The sequence below is a fragment of the Populus trichocarpa genome, chromosome 19 (genome assembly GCF_000002775.5).
Source record: "Populus trichocarpa isolate Nisqually-1 chromosome 19, P.trichocarpa_v4.1, whole genome shotgun sequence".
NCBI lineage: Eukaryota > Viridiplantae > Streptophyta > Magnoliopsida > Malpighiales > Salicaceae > Populus > Populus trichocarpa.
The window spans coordinates 11,469,055-11,486,146 of record NC_037303.2 but is presented as its reverse complement, the minus strand read 5'-3'; the positions used below and the strand labels follow the sequence as shown (position 1 = coordinate 11,486,146).

General features: G+C 35.3%; 1 protein-coding gene and 1 long non-coding RNA gene across 6 annotated transcripts in view; both read left to right on the top strand.

The window, feature by feature from the left end:
- LOC7455257 (metalloendoproteinase 2-MMP) overlaps window positions 1–6,963 on the top strand; it is a 39,226-nt gene extending 32,263 nt beyond the window's left edge. For 2 of the 5 annotated variants that reach the window (XM_052449612.1, XM_052449614.1), the window contains one exon: window positions 6,146–6,963. In XM_052449612.1, the coding sequence (XP_052305572.1) occupies window positions 6,146–6,769 (624 nt within the window). In that variant the 3' untranslated portion in view covers window positions 6,770–6,963. Of the gene's footprint in view, window positions 1–6,052 lie in introns of all 5 variants that reach the window. The other 3 variants (XM_052449615.1, XM_052449613.1, XM_002325911.4) reach the window with 3 other exon arrangements.
- On the top strand, window positions 4,164–5,549 carry LOC127904784 (uncharacterized). Its single transcript, XR_008058230.1, has 2 exons — window positions 4,164–4,298; window positions 5,289–5,549. It is a non-coding gene; the product is annotated as an uncharacterized LOC127904784 (long non-coding RNA).
- Window positions 6,964–17,092: the final 10,129 nt, after the last annotated feature.

The window sequence follows — 17,092 nt, the reverse complement described above, 5'->3', positions numbered from 1 at the left end:
ATTTGTATTGCCTTGTATTATCTAAAGTCATATACCAATTTAAGACGAAACCAGTCAAGCTGTCTTGGAAGAAATGGATGAGCAACTTGTCATTATATATGACCTCCATCATTTTATTATAATATGACCTTAGGTATGTATTAGGGCATTCTAACTCTGTGTACTTGACAAATTCTGGTACTCTAAACTCTTTAGGTATCATTACATTTAGTACTAGGCATATCTCAACTGCTCTAACCAAGTCACAGACATCAAATCCCTTAACAACTCTAAACCTCTCCTCCCAAGCAACCCACTTATCTTGTTTAGGGTCACCAAAAGATTTAACCCCATGGAATTCCCTCATAGTTAGATCTATTATGGTCGGTACTTGAGCAGGCATAATTGGGTAAGTCATTGAATTTCTTGTTATTCCTTGTGGTCTAGTGGTAGGATTTGTTTCCAAGTTTTGTTGGTCAATGATAACTAGAGCTGCTAACGGCGATAACAAATTCAAATGATGACTGGATGTCCCTTCCCCTAACTATGCTCGCAAGAGTTGGTCGAGTAAACTAGTCACCCGAGCCATGTTATTCTTAACATCATCCAGCTCTTTTTGGTAGTCAACCCTTTCTTCATTTTACATCCTTTTACGAAGCCTGGTATTATAGATTTTAGTAGGGGGACCTATATTTCAAATACCTATTGGGCACATTTTGAAATTCATAAACACAATTGCATATGAATGTATAATTATGCATGATGATACATGTTTGGATGTGGATTAGCCAAATTTCTGGACTGATATATGTCATCATTTGGGTAAGATTTCTGATCCTTTTATAATTATCGAGGCAATTTGATTTGAGCCAATTCCTAATAAATTTATACTCATCAATACAAAATGTTGATGAGAAGATTAGGTCCAAGCCCTTTTCATTAATGTTCAGTGAAAGCTTTTACATTTGAGGATCAGTTCATTCATCATCGTCTACAGGGGGGAAAATAAAGCCTTTGTTTCCCATATTCCTAAGAAAAGCACCATTTTCAACTATACTTGGTTGATATCAGTGAAGAACTCTCCCAACTTGTTGAGCATTGAGATGAATTCTTCGAGCATGGATAAAAGCTCAATCAATATGCTCATCCATGTTACTCATCTTTTCTAAGAGCAACATGTTGCTCCTATCCAGTTGATTATTCTTGGTATCAATCATCTGATTATGGTGCTCCAACAACCCATTTTTCTCCTCTAAATGTTTTGCCCTGATTTTTTCATTATCGAGCTCTCTCTTTAACAGGTTGTTCTTATCAATCTTGGAATTCCCAACAACTTTTTCTTTGGCTTTTTCTTCAGCCAACTCACTTTCAAGCATCACATGTTCTTTGTATAACTGCTCATATTGTTCAATCCGGCTTTCTAATTCTGTTTGGACCCTTGAAGACATATCAGCTCTTTCTTGGCAATCATTGAAATTGGCTTTCAATGTCTTAAATTCGGTGTTGTTTTGCATCCAACTTTTTCCCAATTCTCCTCGCTCTTTCTCAACTCGGTTGCTAGCCACTTTTCCCTCTCTCAGCTGCTTCTCTAAAGACATGACTATTTTGTCTTTTTCTATCAATTGTTACTCGACAAACTTCCTCAGTTTCTCTTCAGTGAAGAGTTATTCCTCGAGGGAGATCCTGAGGGCTTTATTGGTGCCCAATTCTACCTAGAGCTTTTCCAGTTGTTCTCTCAGCTCGTCCTCATTGTTAATTTTTTTCTCTCTTATTTAGTTCAGCAGCTTGTGAAGTTTCCATTTTGAATTCGAGATTCGTGAAGAAAGTCACCAATGATAGATTTATCCACCTCGGGTATTTTTCACTAGTGACTGGATCTCTCAAACCATCTAATTTATTTTTTTATCAATACCAGAAGCTTCCAATCTTGTTTGATGTTTTCATTGACTTTTAAAGTGGATTTGTCTTTGAATAACCTAGAGAATTGTGATAGTTTAGTCATCTTTGGCACATGTTGTATGCCCTCAAGCTGTCTCGCAACCAAAGCGAACGCGTAGTTGACTTTCTTTGTGCTGGCTATGAAAGTCTTGGTGGTATTCTTAGAAAGGCTACCCAGAACTAGAGATACCACTATCACTTGAGGTGTCAACACGAGAGTATTACTCATTTATGCTTTGTTGATGACCTTATGATATTCTGTTAGGCAAACACAGATTCAGTGGGTGTTGTGAGGAGGGCTCTGGATGACTTTGTTGTGTTATCAAGGCTGATGAACAACCTAAAGAAGAGCCATGTTTTCATATCAAGTATAGATGATGATTTGAAAGCATCTCGTTTGGATCTCTTAGGTTTCAGGTTGGGCTCCTTGCCGATCAGATACTTGGGGGTTCCTTTTATTACTACCCAGTTAAAACATAGTGACTGCATGGCTTTGGTTGAGCGGATTCTCTCGAAGATCAGGTTATAGACCTCGACATCTCTTACATATGTTGGTCGTTTGCAACTGATCAAATATGTTCTCTTTTCCATCCCAGGAATATTGGTCTACTATGTTTATCCTTTCTTGTTCTATTATTAGGAGATTGAGGGCATGTTAATTGCCTTTCTCTAGAACAGTTCATCTACTTCCCTTTTAGGGGTAAAAGCGGCTTGGGCTTTAGTTTTCTATCCTCTGCAGGAGGGTGGACTTGGGATTAAAAGGGTTAAGACTTGAAATAGAGCAGCTATTCTCAAGCATATTTGGAGGCTACTTTCAAACAGATCCTCAGTTTGGTTAGCTTAGGTGCATTCTGTATTGCTCAGAGGGAGATCATTTTTTATAGGCTACCTTTGGTATCTTTTTGGTTATGGCGAAAGATTTTTCATAGTCAAGATTGGTGTAGAGGTATGTTTGTATCTTGCATTGGTGATGGCTCTCTAACTTCTCTATGGCTAGATTATTATTTGTCATATGGACAATGTTTTTGTGACTTTTTGCCTTTCAAGACTTTATCATCTACTGGATTATCTTGGGATGCAAAGGATGCATACATTATTAAGGATGGTGGTTGGGACTTTCCTTTAGATAGTTAGGACCTCTAACAAATTTGGGACTGCATTAGATTCCATGCCCAATTAACTCTTCAGATCACTATGTTTGGAGAGGTCATTCTTTGAAGAGGTTCACTATTGATTCAGCTTGGGAGGCACTTCGAGATACCAGGCCCAAGAATACTATGCACCATCTTCTCTAGTTTTCAAAATATGTCCCACGACACTCCTTCATCTTATGGCTTGTCTTTTTGGGTCGTCTACACACTATGAGCAGACTGCAGACTTTTCAGATCATCACCTTTGTGATATGTATCTTGTATGGTTTACATATGGAAACCCATAATCATCTATTTTGAGTGCTCCTTCTCAGCAGCATTATTTAAATGAATTAAAAAAAAAGATATATTAAAATAATATACTATATTTAATCATTCAAGACTAACAATGACAAAAAAAATTATTGAAATGATAAATAAAACTTTGATTCAATTTAGGATTAGTCATTTAATAATTTAAATTTATGAGACACGGAAGAGAGATGTACTTTCTTTTTTTTTTATTAACATAAATGTTCGGGTTAGCTTGCGTGTACCTCGACTAATCCCACGGGCCCTAAAGTTAATGATCATGTAAGCCTCCAGTGGCCCTGAGGGGACTCGAACCCGTGACCATTAGGAGCAAACTCATGACCTGACTAGTTAAGCTACCCCTCAGGGTTGTTGATTTTGTTGGATAATGATATCTAATAATAACCATATAAATGAAAGTTAAACTCAAATATTTAGATAGTAATTTCATCGATTACTATGAAAGAAAATAAATAAATTAGATGCTCGAAGGACAAATGTAGTCTAAATAATTAATATTTGAAAATAAGCAATTAGAATTAACAAAAATAAGGACAGTAGTAAATCTCAAGACATATTCTGTAGTCCTAATCAGTGTTATAAAACTCGGACCGGCCCGGCGGGTCGACCTGGGACCTGGCCGACCCGGGACCTGGACCGATCCGGGTAAGACAAAAGACCGGCCTAAGAAAAAAACCGGTCAAACCCGGTCGACCCGGTGGGTCGACCCGTGACCCGTTCGACCCAGGCTAACCCGGGTGAGACCGGTGTATATATTAACTTTATTGAACGATCACTGACTCAGGGAAAGCAAAAGGAAAGCTAGAGTTTTTGCCCTAATTTCTTGCAGAATAGACAACAACCAAGAGATTTACTTCTGTCGGTATCTCCTGCAGAATAGACAACAATCAACAGAGAGTTCATTGGAGAAATCTACAGGTGCTCTATCTCTTTTACGTTGATATTGTGTCCAAGTCAAATTATTTGCTTTTATGATTTTCGCATCTGGATTTTCGCATCTGCAGCTCTGCTACTTGCTTTACACATTTGGGTTTTTGTCTTTGAATCTTCTAGCCCCTTTTGGATCTCCCATTTCACTTCCCTTTCTGTCATTGATTTATTATTTGTTAAATTCATGTTTTTTTTTTTTAACTTTCTCATAACAAACATTCTCAGGACAGTTTCATAATAATTTATTAATGAATATACATTATAAAAAACATGCTCCTCTTGGTTTGTGCTCTGTATGATAATCTAGAATAATTAATATTTTTACAAGTCTTTTATCTGATGATGTTTTTACATTATAATCTGGAATAATCCAATTTGTGCACATTCATTTAAACCAATTACTGCCATACATGTCTGTCATTACTCTGTACCATGAATCAATCATTACTCTGCCGAATTGAAATTGCCTGTATGCTTTTTGGCAAGATGAATATCAAATTATTATGATGATGAGCAGTTATTCTCATTGCTTCTATGAGTTCCATATTGCAAGTTTTTTAATTTTCTTATTTGAATTAATACTGAGTAAGAAGCTGATTCATGATGCAACAATAATGGGCATGATGTTGAATACAACATAGTGATTTCTTCTCTCTACATTCCCAGTCTATCATAGTCCCAGTTTCCTTAATTTCTCATCTTGGTTTATTTGATTGCTCGTCCTATAAGGGGAAAAAAATTAAAAAGCATGAAAAAAGCATAGCTGTAAGGGGAAAAAAACAAAGAGAATATTGTTTACACGGGATGCTCCCGTGATTAAAATTTGAATTTTTTATGATAAGTTTCACGTTCAAATTTCAAACACTGTTATAGAACTTGATATCTGTTGGACATTTTTACTAGCGGATCCTAGAAGGCACAGATGAGGCCAGTAGCTGCTCTCTTGGGTTTTTACTCATCTTTTGTTTTTTTATGCAGCTGAAGATGTTGATTTATGGATTCTAATGTAAAATGGGGTTAAAATGTTGATTTATAGATTCTAATGCAAACTAGAGTTTGAATATTGTCCCCTTATATCTATTATGTTAAATTTTGTGTCTCTAGAACAACTTGTTATTTTATTATCCATATCTTTAATATCTTTAAATTATGTTAAATATTTATTTATTTGAAGATAAATGCACCTTGATGCTAATTAATTATGCTAGTATATATGTTAATGTGATATTTTCTTATTAATTATGCTAACATATATGTTAATGTGATATTTTATGTCAAAAGAACCATATTAATGTGTTCCTTTTGTTATTGACCCGGGTTGACCCGGGTTGACCCGGGTTGACCCGGGTTGACCCGGGTTGACCCCCAAGACCCGTGACCCAGTTATTTTACCGGGTCAACTACCGGGTCGGGTTTTATAACTATGGTCCTAATGCCAATACAACATACTATATGTCTATAAATAGCCATCCGATACTAGAATTGAAAGCCACAACCCACGTCTGAAGCCATTCTCCGAAACAACACACGATATGGCTCCTAAACTTTCCCATCTTTTATCAGCAATCCTCGTTATCTTTTCTATCCAGTCCTTCAGAGGTCAGGCAAGAACTTTGAAACCCGAGCATCGGCAATCTTTTAGCAGCTTCCTTCAAGGGCTGGAGGGGATTCAAAAGGGCCAAACTGTGGAAGGGCTTATTGAGCTCAAACAATACCTCAAAAAGTTTGGGTACTACCCAAGTGATATCACTCTCACAAGCAGTGATTTTGATGACCACTTGGAGCTAGCACTCAAAACATATCAAGAATATTTTCACCTGAATGTTACTGGTAACCTTGACTCTAGTACCATACAACAAATGATGATTCCACGATGTGGAATGCCTGATATCATAAACACTCCGTCCGCAAAACCGAACAGCACTAAATCAAAACACAAGAAGGTCCACGTGGTTGCTCATTATGCTTTCGGGGCACAAAAGTGGCCACCTTCCAAGTATGCTCTGACCTACAGATTTGGCTCAGGTGTCCAAGTTGTTGGTTCGGACACCTTGAGGTCGGTCTGCTCAAAAGCTTTTCAGACATGGGCAAAGGTTTCTAAATTCACTTTCCGGGAGGCGACTGGCGGTGCATCAGCAGATATTGTAATTGAGTTCTTCAGCGGCGATCATGGGGACCAGAGTCCTTTTGATGGACCAGGGAATCAACTGGCTCATGCTTTTTATCCACAAGACGGCCGTCTACATTACGATGCAGACGAGAACTGGAGCACTGACCCGGCAATGGATCAAATTGACCTGGAAACCGTTACTGTTCATGAAATAGGACATCTGCTTGGCCTTTATCATAGTAAAGATCATCCCGAAGCCATCATGTATCCAACGACACAACGTGGAAGCAAGAAAAGAGATCTCGCCCAGGATGATATTGATGGGATACATGCTCTCTATTCCAATTAATTAATTACGCAACAACTCAGTAATAAACTATATGCAGTATAAGTTAAGGAATTACTAGAAAATATTCATGGCGGTTGAAAGCTGGCCTCATCTCATACTCTAAATATGTTATATCTTCTACATATTTGAAGAGCTTTTTATTGTACCAAAATTAAAAAGAAAATAAATAAAAAAGGCTATAGATTAAGTTATTATTGTACGACATGTTAAATTAGATCCTCTCTATAATGCATGTTCCTTTCATGTCATGTTAAATTGTTGAATTCAAAATAATTTATCTACGTACCCTCTCAGTCTCAGAATAAATATCCTAATTGAGAAGACGCAAAATTCTTGGAATAAATAAATATATCTCATTATTTACAAGATTATTATTTTAACGACTAAAAAATCTTTGAAATCTCAAAATAACAAAATTATCATTCATGATCAATTCTTGAACACAAATCCTTTTCAGGAATCCATAAAAAAGTGCAGCAGGCAGGTTCTCTCATGAATCTTGATTCTTGGGGAATTCTTGCAGCAGGCAGGTTCTCTCATGAATCTTGATTCTTGGGGAATTCTTAGTAATTATTCATTTTTAATCTCCATGATTTAGCTTTGTTGCTTTTGCTAAGCTTTCTGATGTTATTATCTACGGCTAAAGTCTGCTGCTGCTGCTGCATTTAGGATGCAAAATTTGTTTAGGTTCCGTGAATTGTCAGAGTTTGATGACAAGAAGCGAAGCTGTCGTAGACGTCTTTCCTATCACAACGCAAGGCGACGTAAGCCACAACCTGAGGCAATCTGGTTCAGTTCAGCAAGGCCATCATCATCATTTTATGGTGCATGCTTCAATTTCAAAGGTTTTAACTGTCGTGTTCCAAAAATAATTGATTAAATCTTATACGAATCCTTAACTGCATCTGATGTTGTGCTTTTTATTATCACTAGTTTGTTTTTAAGTTTTAAATTTTTTATTTATTTATTTTTATTTTATATTATTTTTTTATGTTTTCGAATTATTTTAATGTTCTGATGTCAAAAATAGTTTAAAAAAAATATATTATTTTGATGTATTTTCAAGCAAAAATTACTTTGAAAAACAATCATCAACTCACTTTCAAACATCCTTTATTTATATCCGGTAAAATGCCAATTAACTAGCTTCTGGCTTACTAACTTTTTAATTCTATAATCAAATAGCTATAATTTGGAACCTATATAATCAACATTGAATGATAGATAAGTTGATAATTATTAGTTATAGAAACTTAATTGAGAAGGGATGGGAGAGAAGGAAAGGGAAGAAATTGTATAAAGAAATTGATATCATAGTTATAGTTAATATTTGTGTTATATTATATATGATAATATTTTCTTATTATTATTTTTGAAATTTTTATTTGACCTAGGATTTTAAATGTATTTTTTTAATTATGGTGGGAAAGTAAAAACACAATAAAATTTTACACTATATTTTTTTTTCAATTATCCCTTATTACTGTGGTGAAGAATTTAATGCGATTGGCTATCAGGTTTCTTGGCATGTTGGCTTTGCTTTGTTATATATATATATATATATATATATATATATATTGGCTTTGCTGTATTGTCAGAGGATACGTAGTAGGGTTCTGAGTAGTTTTGGTGAGCAAGGTTGTCACACTACATAAAATTAGTAAATATAAATGCATGGAAATATTGACAAAAAAATACTGACGAAAAATTTCCTTGTAATATTCATTGTAAACACTAATGAAAATATTCTCTTATTATATATCAAGAAAATTACAATAAAAATAGAAAAAATTAAAAATAAACTAATAGATACAATGACGTGTCATTTATACATATATAATTACTGTCAAATTGAACTCGTCGGTGAAATCCATCCATAAATTCATCGGTAATTTTAAATTATGATTTGGCGAGCGACCCCCTCTCCCCCTCCTCCATTTTTTTTTCTTCTTCCATCAACTTTACAAAAAATAGCAGACCCCCTCATTTTATCACAAATCAATCTCCCACCATAAATCTAGCCATCACAACACCCAGTTTGCTAGCATCCTTGTTCTGATTTAAATTTTTTTAGAATCCCTCATGTCGCACGTGAGCGACGTCGCGGCGATCGTCCACCCACAAAAAATGTAATGGGGGGGTATATATCTGGTCAATGTGGGGAGACAAGGAATTCGTTGTCTCTTAGTAGTGAAAAATGGTGTGGGAGTCGCCACCTAGTATTTTGGTCACTAGGAACCCTAACTGGTCTCAGAGATCGGGCACGGGGACTGGTTGCGTAAAGGGAAGGTATTAGCACCCCAAATACGCCCTACCTAAGGTAAGCTGCATTGTTTATTTGTCTGATAAAATTCAAGGTCTCGTTGTGTTTCCTAGTTGTTGGTCCGTCTACGGTTCAAGAAAAGTCCTCCTCAATAAGGAGGTCCTTATCTTATCGGGTAAAACCTAACCGTTCTAAAATCTATGTAAAAAAACCATATTTTTAATATCAGGAATACGTTTTATGTATAAATTCGTAATCCCAAATCTAAAAGAAGACAAAAAGATTTTTTAGAATTTTTGAAATATTGGCCTAGTTCTCATGGCTTTAATAAACTGGTTATTAAAGCCGAAATGCATGTTAATACATATATTGTTTTTGAAATTTTCTTTGTTGTGTGAAAATATGATATTATAATATTTATATATATATATTGGAGAGACTAGGCCGTATTTTAAAACAAAACATTTTTTAAATATGTATTTTGTACGTTTTGACGCAAATCGGGTATTTTTAATACTGGGTTTGTATCCTTGCGGTATAAAAATACAACCAAATATTAATCTACTTTGATAAAGCAAATGCAGAAAAATCAACAATATTCTCAAAGATATTTTAGAAAATTTTTGAAAGCAAAAGACATTTTTTATTTTGAAAATCTTTGATGTTTTGATGAAAACCGGGTATGTTAATACCGGATTTGTATCTTTTCAGTATAAAATACCAACCAATATTAATCAAAATACAGTAATAAAATTACAGAAAATCACATATTTTTGAAATAATTTTTGAAGAATTTTTGTAATTTTTTCATATATATATATCTATATAAATAATACAAAATATAATATATATAATATAATATATAATATTAAATGGGCTGGGCTGGTCCGGCCCAACCGACTGGGCCGGACTCAGCCCAAAATTGCTGGGCCGATTTTGGCCCAAAATGGATTGGGCCGATCTCGGCCCAAAATAAAAATATTCTCTTCTGGGCCAGACCCGGCCCAGAAGACAGGGCTGGGCCAGGACCCGCCTGGCCCAGACTCAAAACGGGCGGGGGGAATTAATTTCCCCCCACCCCTGCATGCAGAACGCTATTCGTTCTGCATGCAGAGAAGGAAATAAAGGAATAACAGAACAGGGGAGGGAGAAGAGTTACCTGGCGCGGGGTGGCGGTGGCTTCCTGCGTTTCTGGCGGTGCTGTGGCGGAAGCTGGTGGCGGCGACTTGTTCACGGACAGCGACTCCCGGCGGCGCTGCGGCTGTTTCCGACGGTTTGGTTCGTTCTCTCCGTTCCTCCCTTTCTCTTTGTTTTCTCGGTTTCTTTTGTTTTCGGGTTGGTCCTTCCTCTCTTCCCGTTACTCTTCGCTGTTTTTTTTTTCGTTCTCCTCTCTTCCTTCTCTCTCCTTCGTTCTATCTCTTCCCCTCTCTCTCCTCTGTTTTTTCGTTTTTTCCTTGCTCCTCCCCTCTGTTCTCTTCTCTTTTTTTCTCTCCGTCCCCCCCCTTCATTGCTGCTGTGTTGGCTGTTATTTATAGGGCCAAGTGAGTGTCTTTGTACTGTGGAGCATGGGGAGCAACCGGCCGGTCGGCCATGGGGCGCGACTGCCAAGGCGCGGCCCCCCCTCCTCGGCTTTCTGGTAGGTGCGCGGTGGGTGGTCGGCCATTGTGTCCGGTCGGTGGGCTCCAGGCGAGAGAGTGGCCGGCAGAATTCAAATTAAAGCCAAACTTTTTCCTTCTTCCCCGCTGCATGATCGGGGGAAGAAGATGAACAGTGTCGTTCAAAACGACACCGTTCTGCTCTTTTTTTTTTTTTTTTTTTTTTTGAATGGATGAAACGGCGTCGTTTTGGATAAAACGCGCCGTTTCATTTAAATCCTGCAAGACGCCAAAACGCGTCAATTTGCGAAGCAGCCCTTAATTATCTTTTGTCCCTTCAATTGCATCCCTGCCGAATTCGAACCCCGTCCCTATATTTGGCCGCGTTTTTCACTTTGGTCCTTGGCCTCTGAATTATGCAATTGAGCCCTTAATTGATCAATAAACTTCCAATTTCTTCAATTAGGCCCCTGAATCAATTAATTCCAGCCCCTATACTTACGCGCCTTCTTCAATTTGGTCCTTGGTTTCGGATTCCTTCAATTAAGTCCCCAATTGGCCCTTAAACTTCAATATTTATGCAATTAAGCCCCTGATTTGACCTAATAAATTCCTAAAAAATATATTTTGGCCCCAGAACTTAAATTTCTTCTAATTAAAGCCCAAATTGACTTAAAAATCAATTTTTCTTGCAATCAAATCTCCTATAAATTCATTTAAAAATCCAATTAAGTCCATAAACATCCAAATTTGGGCTTTTCTCCTCAAATTTCAAATTTTCCTTGTCAACAGGGCTCTCCTCCTTCAAGAATATATTATCAAAAATTCCATCCTTGTATTTTTAACCTCATTGACCAATTTTCCAACCATTTTATGAGCGCTTCTGCCTCCTGTTATTTTTCTAACCTCCTTTGGCTATATATTTTTATATATATTTTATGGGGACCCAAAAATGGGTTACAACACCTCATATCAAGTAAGTAAAACTACATATTTTTTTTTAACTCAATTTTAGAATGTTAGTTTTTATTGCATATTTTTGTAGTATATATAGTTTGTTTGTGTATTTGCTTGTTTTATAGCCTTTTTCCATAGAAATTTGTTGTATGAATGTATGATTTGTACATGTTAGGATTTGTTTGAGATTTTGGAATATTATTTTTATTTTTTTTTGTAATTTGATGAAATTGATTTCAAATTTGTGACTTAGGTGTTCTGTAATGAGAAAAATAATGACTTATTGAATAGACTCGTTTTATATTTTGTCAATTTTATTGTTGAGTAGAAAATTTTAGTAAATGCATAGGAATTTGAATTTATATAGATAATTGATAATGATTTAAGAGTACTATTAAAATAGATTGAATAAGTTTGAGTTAAACTAATATTTGCTAATTTATTTAGTTGACATAATTAATTAATACATGTTGTCATCAATATTCTATATAGGTTTGATATAAGTAATGGATGATCTTTTATAGATGTATCAAGATTCACCCGAAGAGTTGCGTAGGATGAATTATTGTAATTGTGTCCTTAAGGGGCGTAGCGTGATGGCAAAGGGCTTGAGACCTGTACAGCAGGTCTCGAGTTCGAGTCAGAGTGTGCATCTCTTGTAAGAGCCTGGGACAGCCGGGGTTTTACTCGCTCACCTAGGCCCACAAAGTGCGCTTTCCGGGGAGTGGGGTTTCCTCGAATCCAAAAAAAAGGATGAATTATTGTAATGGGGTTGAGAGTTTTATTAATTACGCCTTATCTAATCCAAGAAATATTAGTGAATGCGGTATTAGATGTCCATGTAAGAGGCGTAAGAAATAAAAGTTTCTCGATCCAGATGTTGTAATGATACATCTTTTATAAAAAGGGTTCACGGAGAAACACCTGTGTTGGTTTGCACACGAAGAGCCATATGTTCCTTACAAGACCATAGTAAAAAAAATGGCCAAGCCAACTTCTAATCCTAGCAACGTGCATGGATTTGTAGATAACAATAATAATTCTTATAGGAATATGATTATGGATGCGATGAGAATGAGTCAAGGTTATGCAGGTGAATGTTCAATTGTAGATGAAGAACCAAATGCAAACACAACCAGGTTTCTTGATCTTTTAAAAGATTTCAATGAACCATTATGAGATGAGTGTATAAATCACAGTAAATTATCGATTGTTGCATAAGTGTTCACCATCAAGTTAGATCATGGGTTGAGAGAAGCTGATTACTACATAATTATTAAATGAGAGAGAAGCATTTTACTTAAATGGAATAAGATGAAAAAGAATTTCTAAAAGGAAAAAAAAAGAGAGGTCAGCCTACACATTCAGAAAGGGAAAGAGAGAGATTAAATAATCATAAATGCTATTAAAACTAAATGCAGTCAAATAATGTTATTACAACAATTAAAATTAAATTAAAAAAAAAACTAAAAGACTCAAGATTAAATGGTAGCCTATAAGAGAGTTCACTATGGATTTACACAATATTTTTCTTTTTTTGTCCTTTTTTTTAGTTAATATTTTTATAATTTGATCGTTTTACATTTAGTTTATTTAAAATTAAACTTAATAATTTGTTTCAGTTAACTTTGGAAAGATTTCTCACAATGTTGAAAAAGGTTCCAACATTAAATTGATGTTTGATTTAACAAAATTTAATTTAATTTTTTTGATCAATCGTAATTAAAACTCTGAAGATCAAAATTGACGCCGAAACAAAGCCCTAGTCTTTTTTTTTTTTTCTATTGTAGCTAAGAAGTATTAAACGGTAGCTAAGAAGTATGTTTGGCCTCCTTTTTTTTTATGGGTTAGGCGTGCTTTCCCACCCAAGCCCCAACATCTAGCATGTTTTGTTCTTTATTTTTTTCTTGTAATTTTAAATTATTTAAGATTTTTTTTATTGAATACCGTTCAGTTTTTTAAAAAAAAACCATAATATTTTTTATTATTATATTTGCAAGTGCTCTTTTATACCACCATTCATAATGTATTTGACGGGTTAACTCGGATCGATCCAAGATATCATCGTCTCAATATTTGAATAACAATGTTAAAACATTGTTGTCTTAAATTCTTTTTAGTTAAATTATGTTTTTGTTAAGTCAATTGAATCAAACTTTAACTTGCTTAGTTAATCGGATCATATAAAAATAAAATCCAACCCAATTTAGTTTAACACCCAAGGCAAAGCTCAACTCAAAATTTCTTTGATTTAAATTGAAATTCATTAAAACATTAACAACACCTATAAATACATTTTTCTTTCTGCAATGAAATTTATATTTTTATCAGACCTATAATGGAGCTTGGTCATCTTATCTTTTTTTTTTCAGATTTTATCAAGAAATACTGCTAAAACACATATTAGCACCACCTATATATATATATATATATATATAATCCTTCCTAATGCAAAACACGTGCCACTAGCTAGGTTAATTTTTATATATATATATATATATATAATTAATCCTTCCTAATGCAAAACACGTGCCACTAGCTAGGTTAATTTAAAGCACCACTTGCTCTTCGGTATTGGAGAGAATGTCGTCATCATAACAATAAAAGAGATTCATTGGCAGACTGATCTTTGAAGAGATTAGGAGCTGAATGTCTTCTTCTTCCTCCTGTATTGTCCTTTGAAACCCCTGGTAAACCGGTCCTCTAAATTAATAACAAACCTCTTAGCAATTAATTAGTTCTATAATAAAAGAATAAATAAATTTGAAGAAAAATATAGAATAACATCATATATTGCTTGCTTGTTTTTCAGAGATTGTAACCATTTTCAGTGGCTCTTTTCCCCCCTACTATCAAACTGTATTTCACTACAATATGAAATGCTGTGCAATAATCAGCCGATCACCATCGTTCGACCGATCACTTTTTAAGGCACCTTTATCTACTATCAAACTGAATTTAACTACTATCTATTTTTATCTAAAAACACCTAATAAATACCATACAAATCATTATAAACCATTGAGTAGCTCCAAAACACCTTCAAAATCAGCTAAAAATAAAACTCAACAGAATAAAATATATTCAAGACGGAACCCAATCACTTTTTAAGACATGTTTATAAACAAAACACACAACAATCGAATTGTTGTCATTGAATGAAACCCTTTGACATCAAGAACGACGAGTTTCATCATTGAAAAGTGGTCAAACCAATCACTTTCTCTCTCCTTGTCATTTCTAGGCTAGTTTCTCTCTCCTTGCCTCTCTTCATTTCAGGGACAAAAAAAAAGAGAAAATAAAATTTTGTTCCAAAATAAAGATGGTCGTTAACATGGAGTTAGCTATATTTTCTTTATTTTTTGCATTTTAGTCTCCTATCTTTCAATTTTATATTTTTACTACAATTTCAAGCCTAATTGTTAATATGTGTATGAGTTTGATTTGAGTATAAGAATGGTTTTTGGGAGGTTGAAAGTTATGTTTTAGTCGTCTTTTGAGTTGATTTAGTGGTCACAAAGGTGAATCCCAAGGATAAGGATGACAAGAGGGGTTTTAATCCAAGCATATGATAATTCATATATAAAAATTAAAAGAAAAAAATATAAAGGGTGTCAATCAGAATAATCGATAGTTGAAGGAATCTTTACACATTTAGGCTTGAGCAAATAAGAAAAGAGAGAGTCTTCGTTCCATTTATTGAAGGACTTATTTGCATAATCATAAGAGTTTAGGACTAAAAAAACTATGCTGGGTGTGTTCGAGCGTACCATTTCCCTTAAATTTTCACTACCAGAAAACCGGAGAAAAGCAACGGAATTACCGACGGAATTTTTCCGTCGGTAATGTATACCGACGGAAATAATTCCGTCTCAAAATCGGTCGGTATATACCGACGGACCCATTCCGTCGGTAATTCCATCGGTATGTACCGACGGAATATTTCCGTCGGTATATACCGTCGGTTTGCCGACGGAATATACAGTTCGTCTGGAAATACGCAACGGCATGGTGACGTCAGGCGATTTTACCGACGGAAATTACCGAGGGATTCAAACTGTGATAGCCGTACAGTGACGTGGCGCTATCACCGACGGCAGGAATCCGTCGGTGATTCCGTCGGAAAAAACCATTATATGCACCCATCTGCCGACACTCTCATCCTCTGTTTCTCCTTCTTCTTCTTTCCCATCTCACCTCTCCCCTCCCAAACTGCAGCCAAACACCCATCCCAAACTCTCCACTATTCTCAACACGAGCACTCAAGTTTCTTATATCTTGTACGTGGTCACAATATCCGTTTCTTGTAGATTTTATCATTTTTTTGTAAGTAAATCTATCCTTTGTAGTTTTAATATTTAATTGTGAATTTTATTGTTTTAGTATATGTATTTTGTTAACGTTTGTACTTGTTTAATTGTTATTTGTCAAAGAAACTTGTAGTATGAATGTATAATTTTGTAATTGTTATAGGTTGTTTTAGATTTTGTCAAATTATATTTGTTTGTAAATTGTTGAAATTTTGTTTGAATTACACCGAATTAAATGTGTCGTTGTGATGAAATAAATAATTAATAGCTTGTTTAAGTGTCTTGTTTAATTGTTATCAATTATATTTCGAAGTTGTGATTAATTTTGTAAATTTATATATGTATAAATTTGTATGTATGAACGTTGATAGTTGATAATTGATAATGAATATTTAACATAAGTGTTGTTTTAGTTTGTTGGATAATGTCGGGGAAAACCAATATTTTTGTTATGTTTTATAGAGGTTCAATAGAAGTCATGGATGATCGTTCATGGATGTATCGGGACTCACCCCAAGGATTGCGGAGGATGGATTATTGTAACGGTGTCCAGGGTTTTATTAATTTCGCAACATCTATTCCGAGGAATTTTACTGATGGCGGTATTAGGTGTCCATGCAGGAAGTGTAAAAATTTAAAGTTTCTGCATCAAGATGTTGTAATAATGCATCTTCTAACCAAAGGGTTCATGGAAGATTACCTGTGTTGGTATGCTCACGGAGAACTATTTGTTCCTGATGAGAGCATGGAAGAACAGGTGGTTGGTTCAACTTCTAGTGCTAGTAACATGCATGAAGTTGGAAATGAGAACAGTAATCCTTACAGGAATATGGTTATGGATGCAATGAGAATGAGTGAAGATAATGTCAGGGAATGTCCAATCGTAGAAGAAGAACCTAATGCAGATGCAGCAAGGTTTTTTGATCTGTTGAGAGATTCTGACGAACCATTATGGGATGGCTGCACGAACCACAGTAAATTATCAGCCGTAGCACAGGTGTTCACCATCAAGTCAGATCACGGGTTGAGTGAGGCCGGTTATGACAAGATTATTGAATGGGCGAGAAGCATTTTACCTGAAGGGAACAGGCTGAAAGAGAACTTCTATGCTGCCAAGTCCATGATGAAACCCCTCGGTTTAGGATACCAGAAAATTGATATATGCCCTAACTTTTGCATGTTATACTACCTTGAAAAT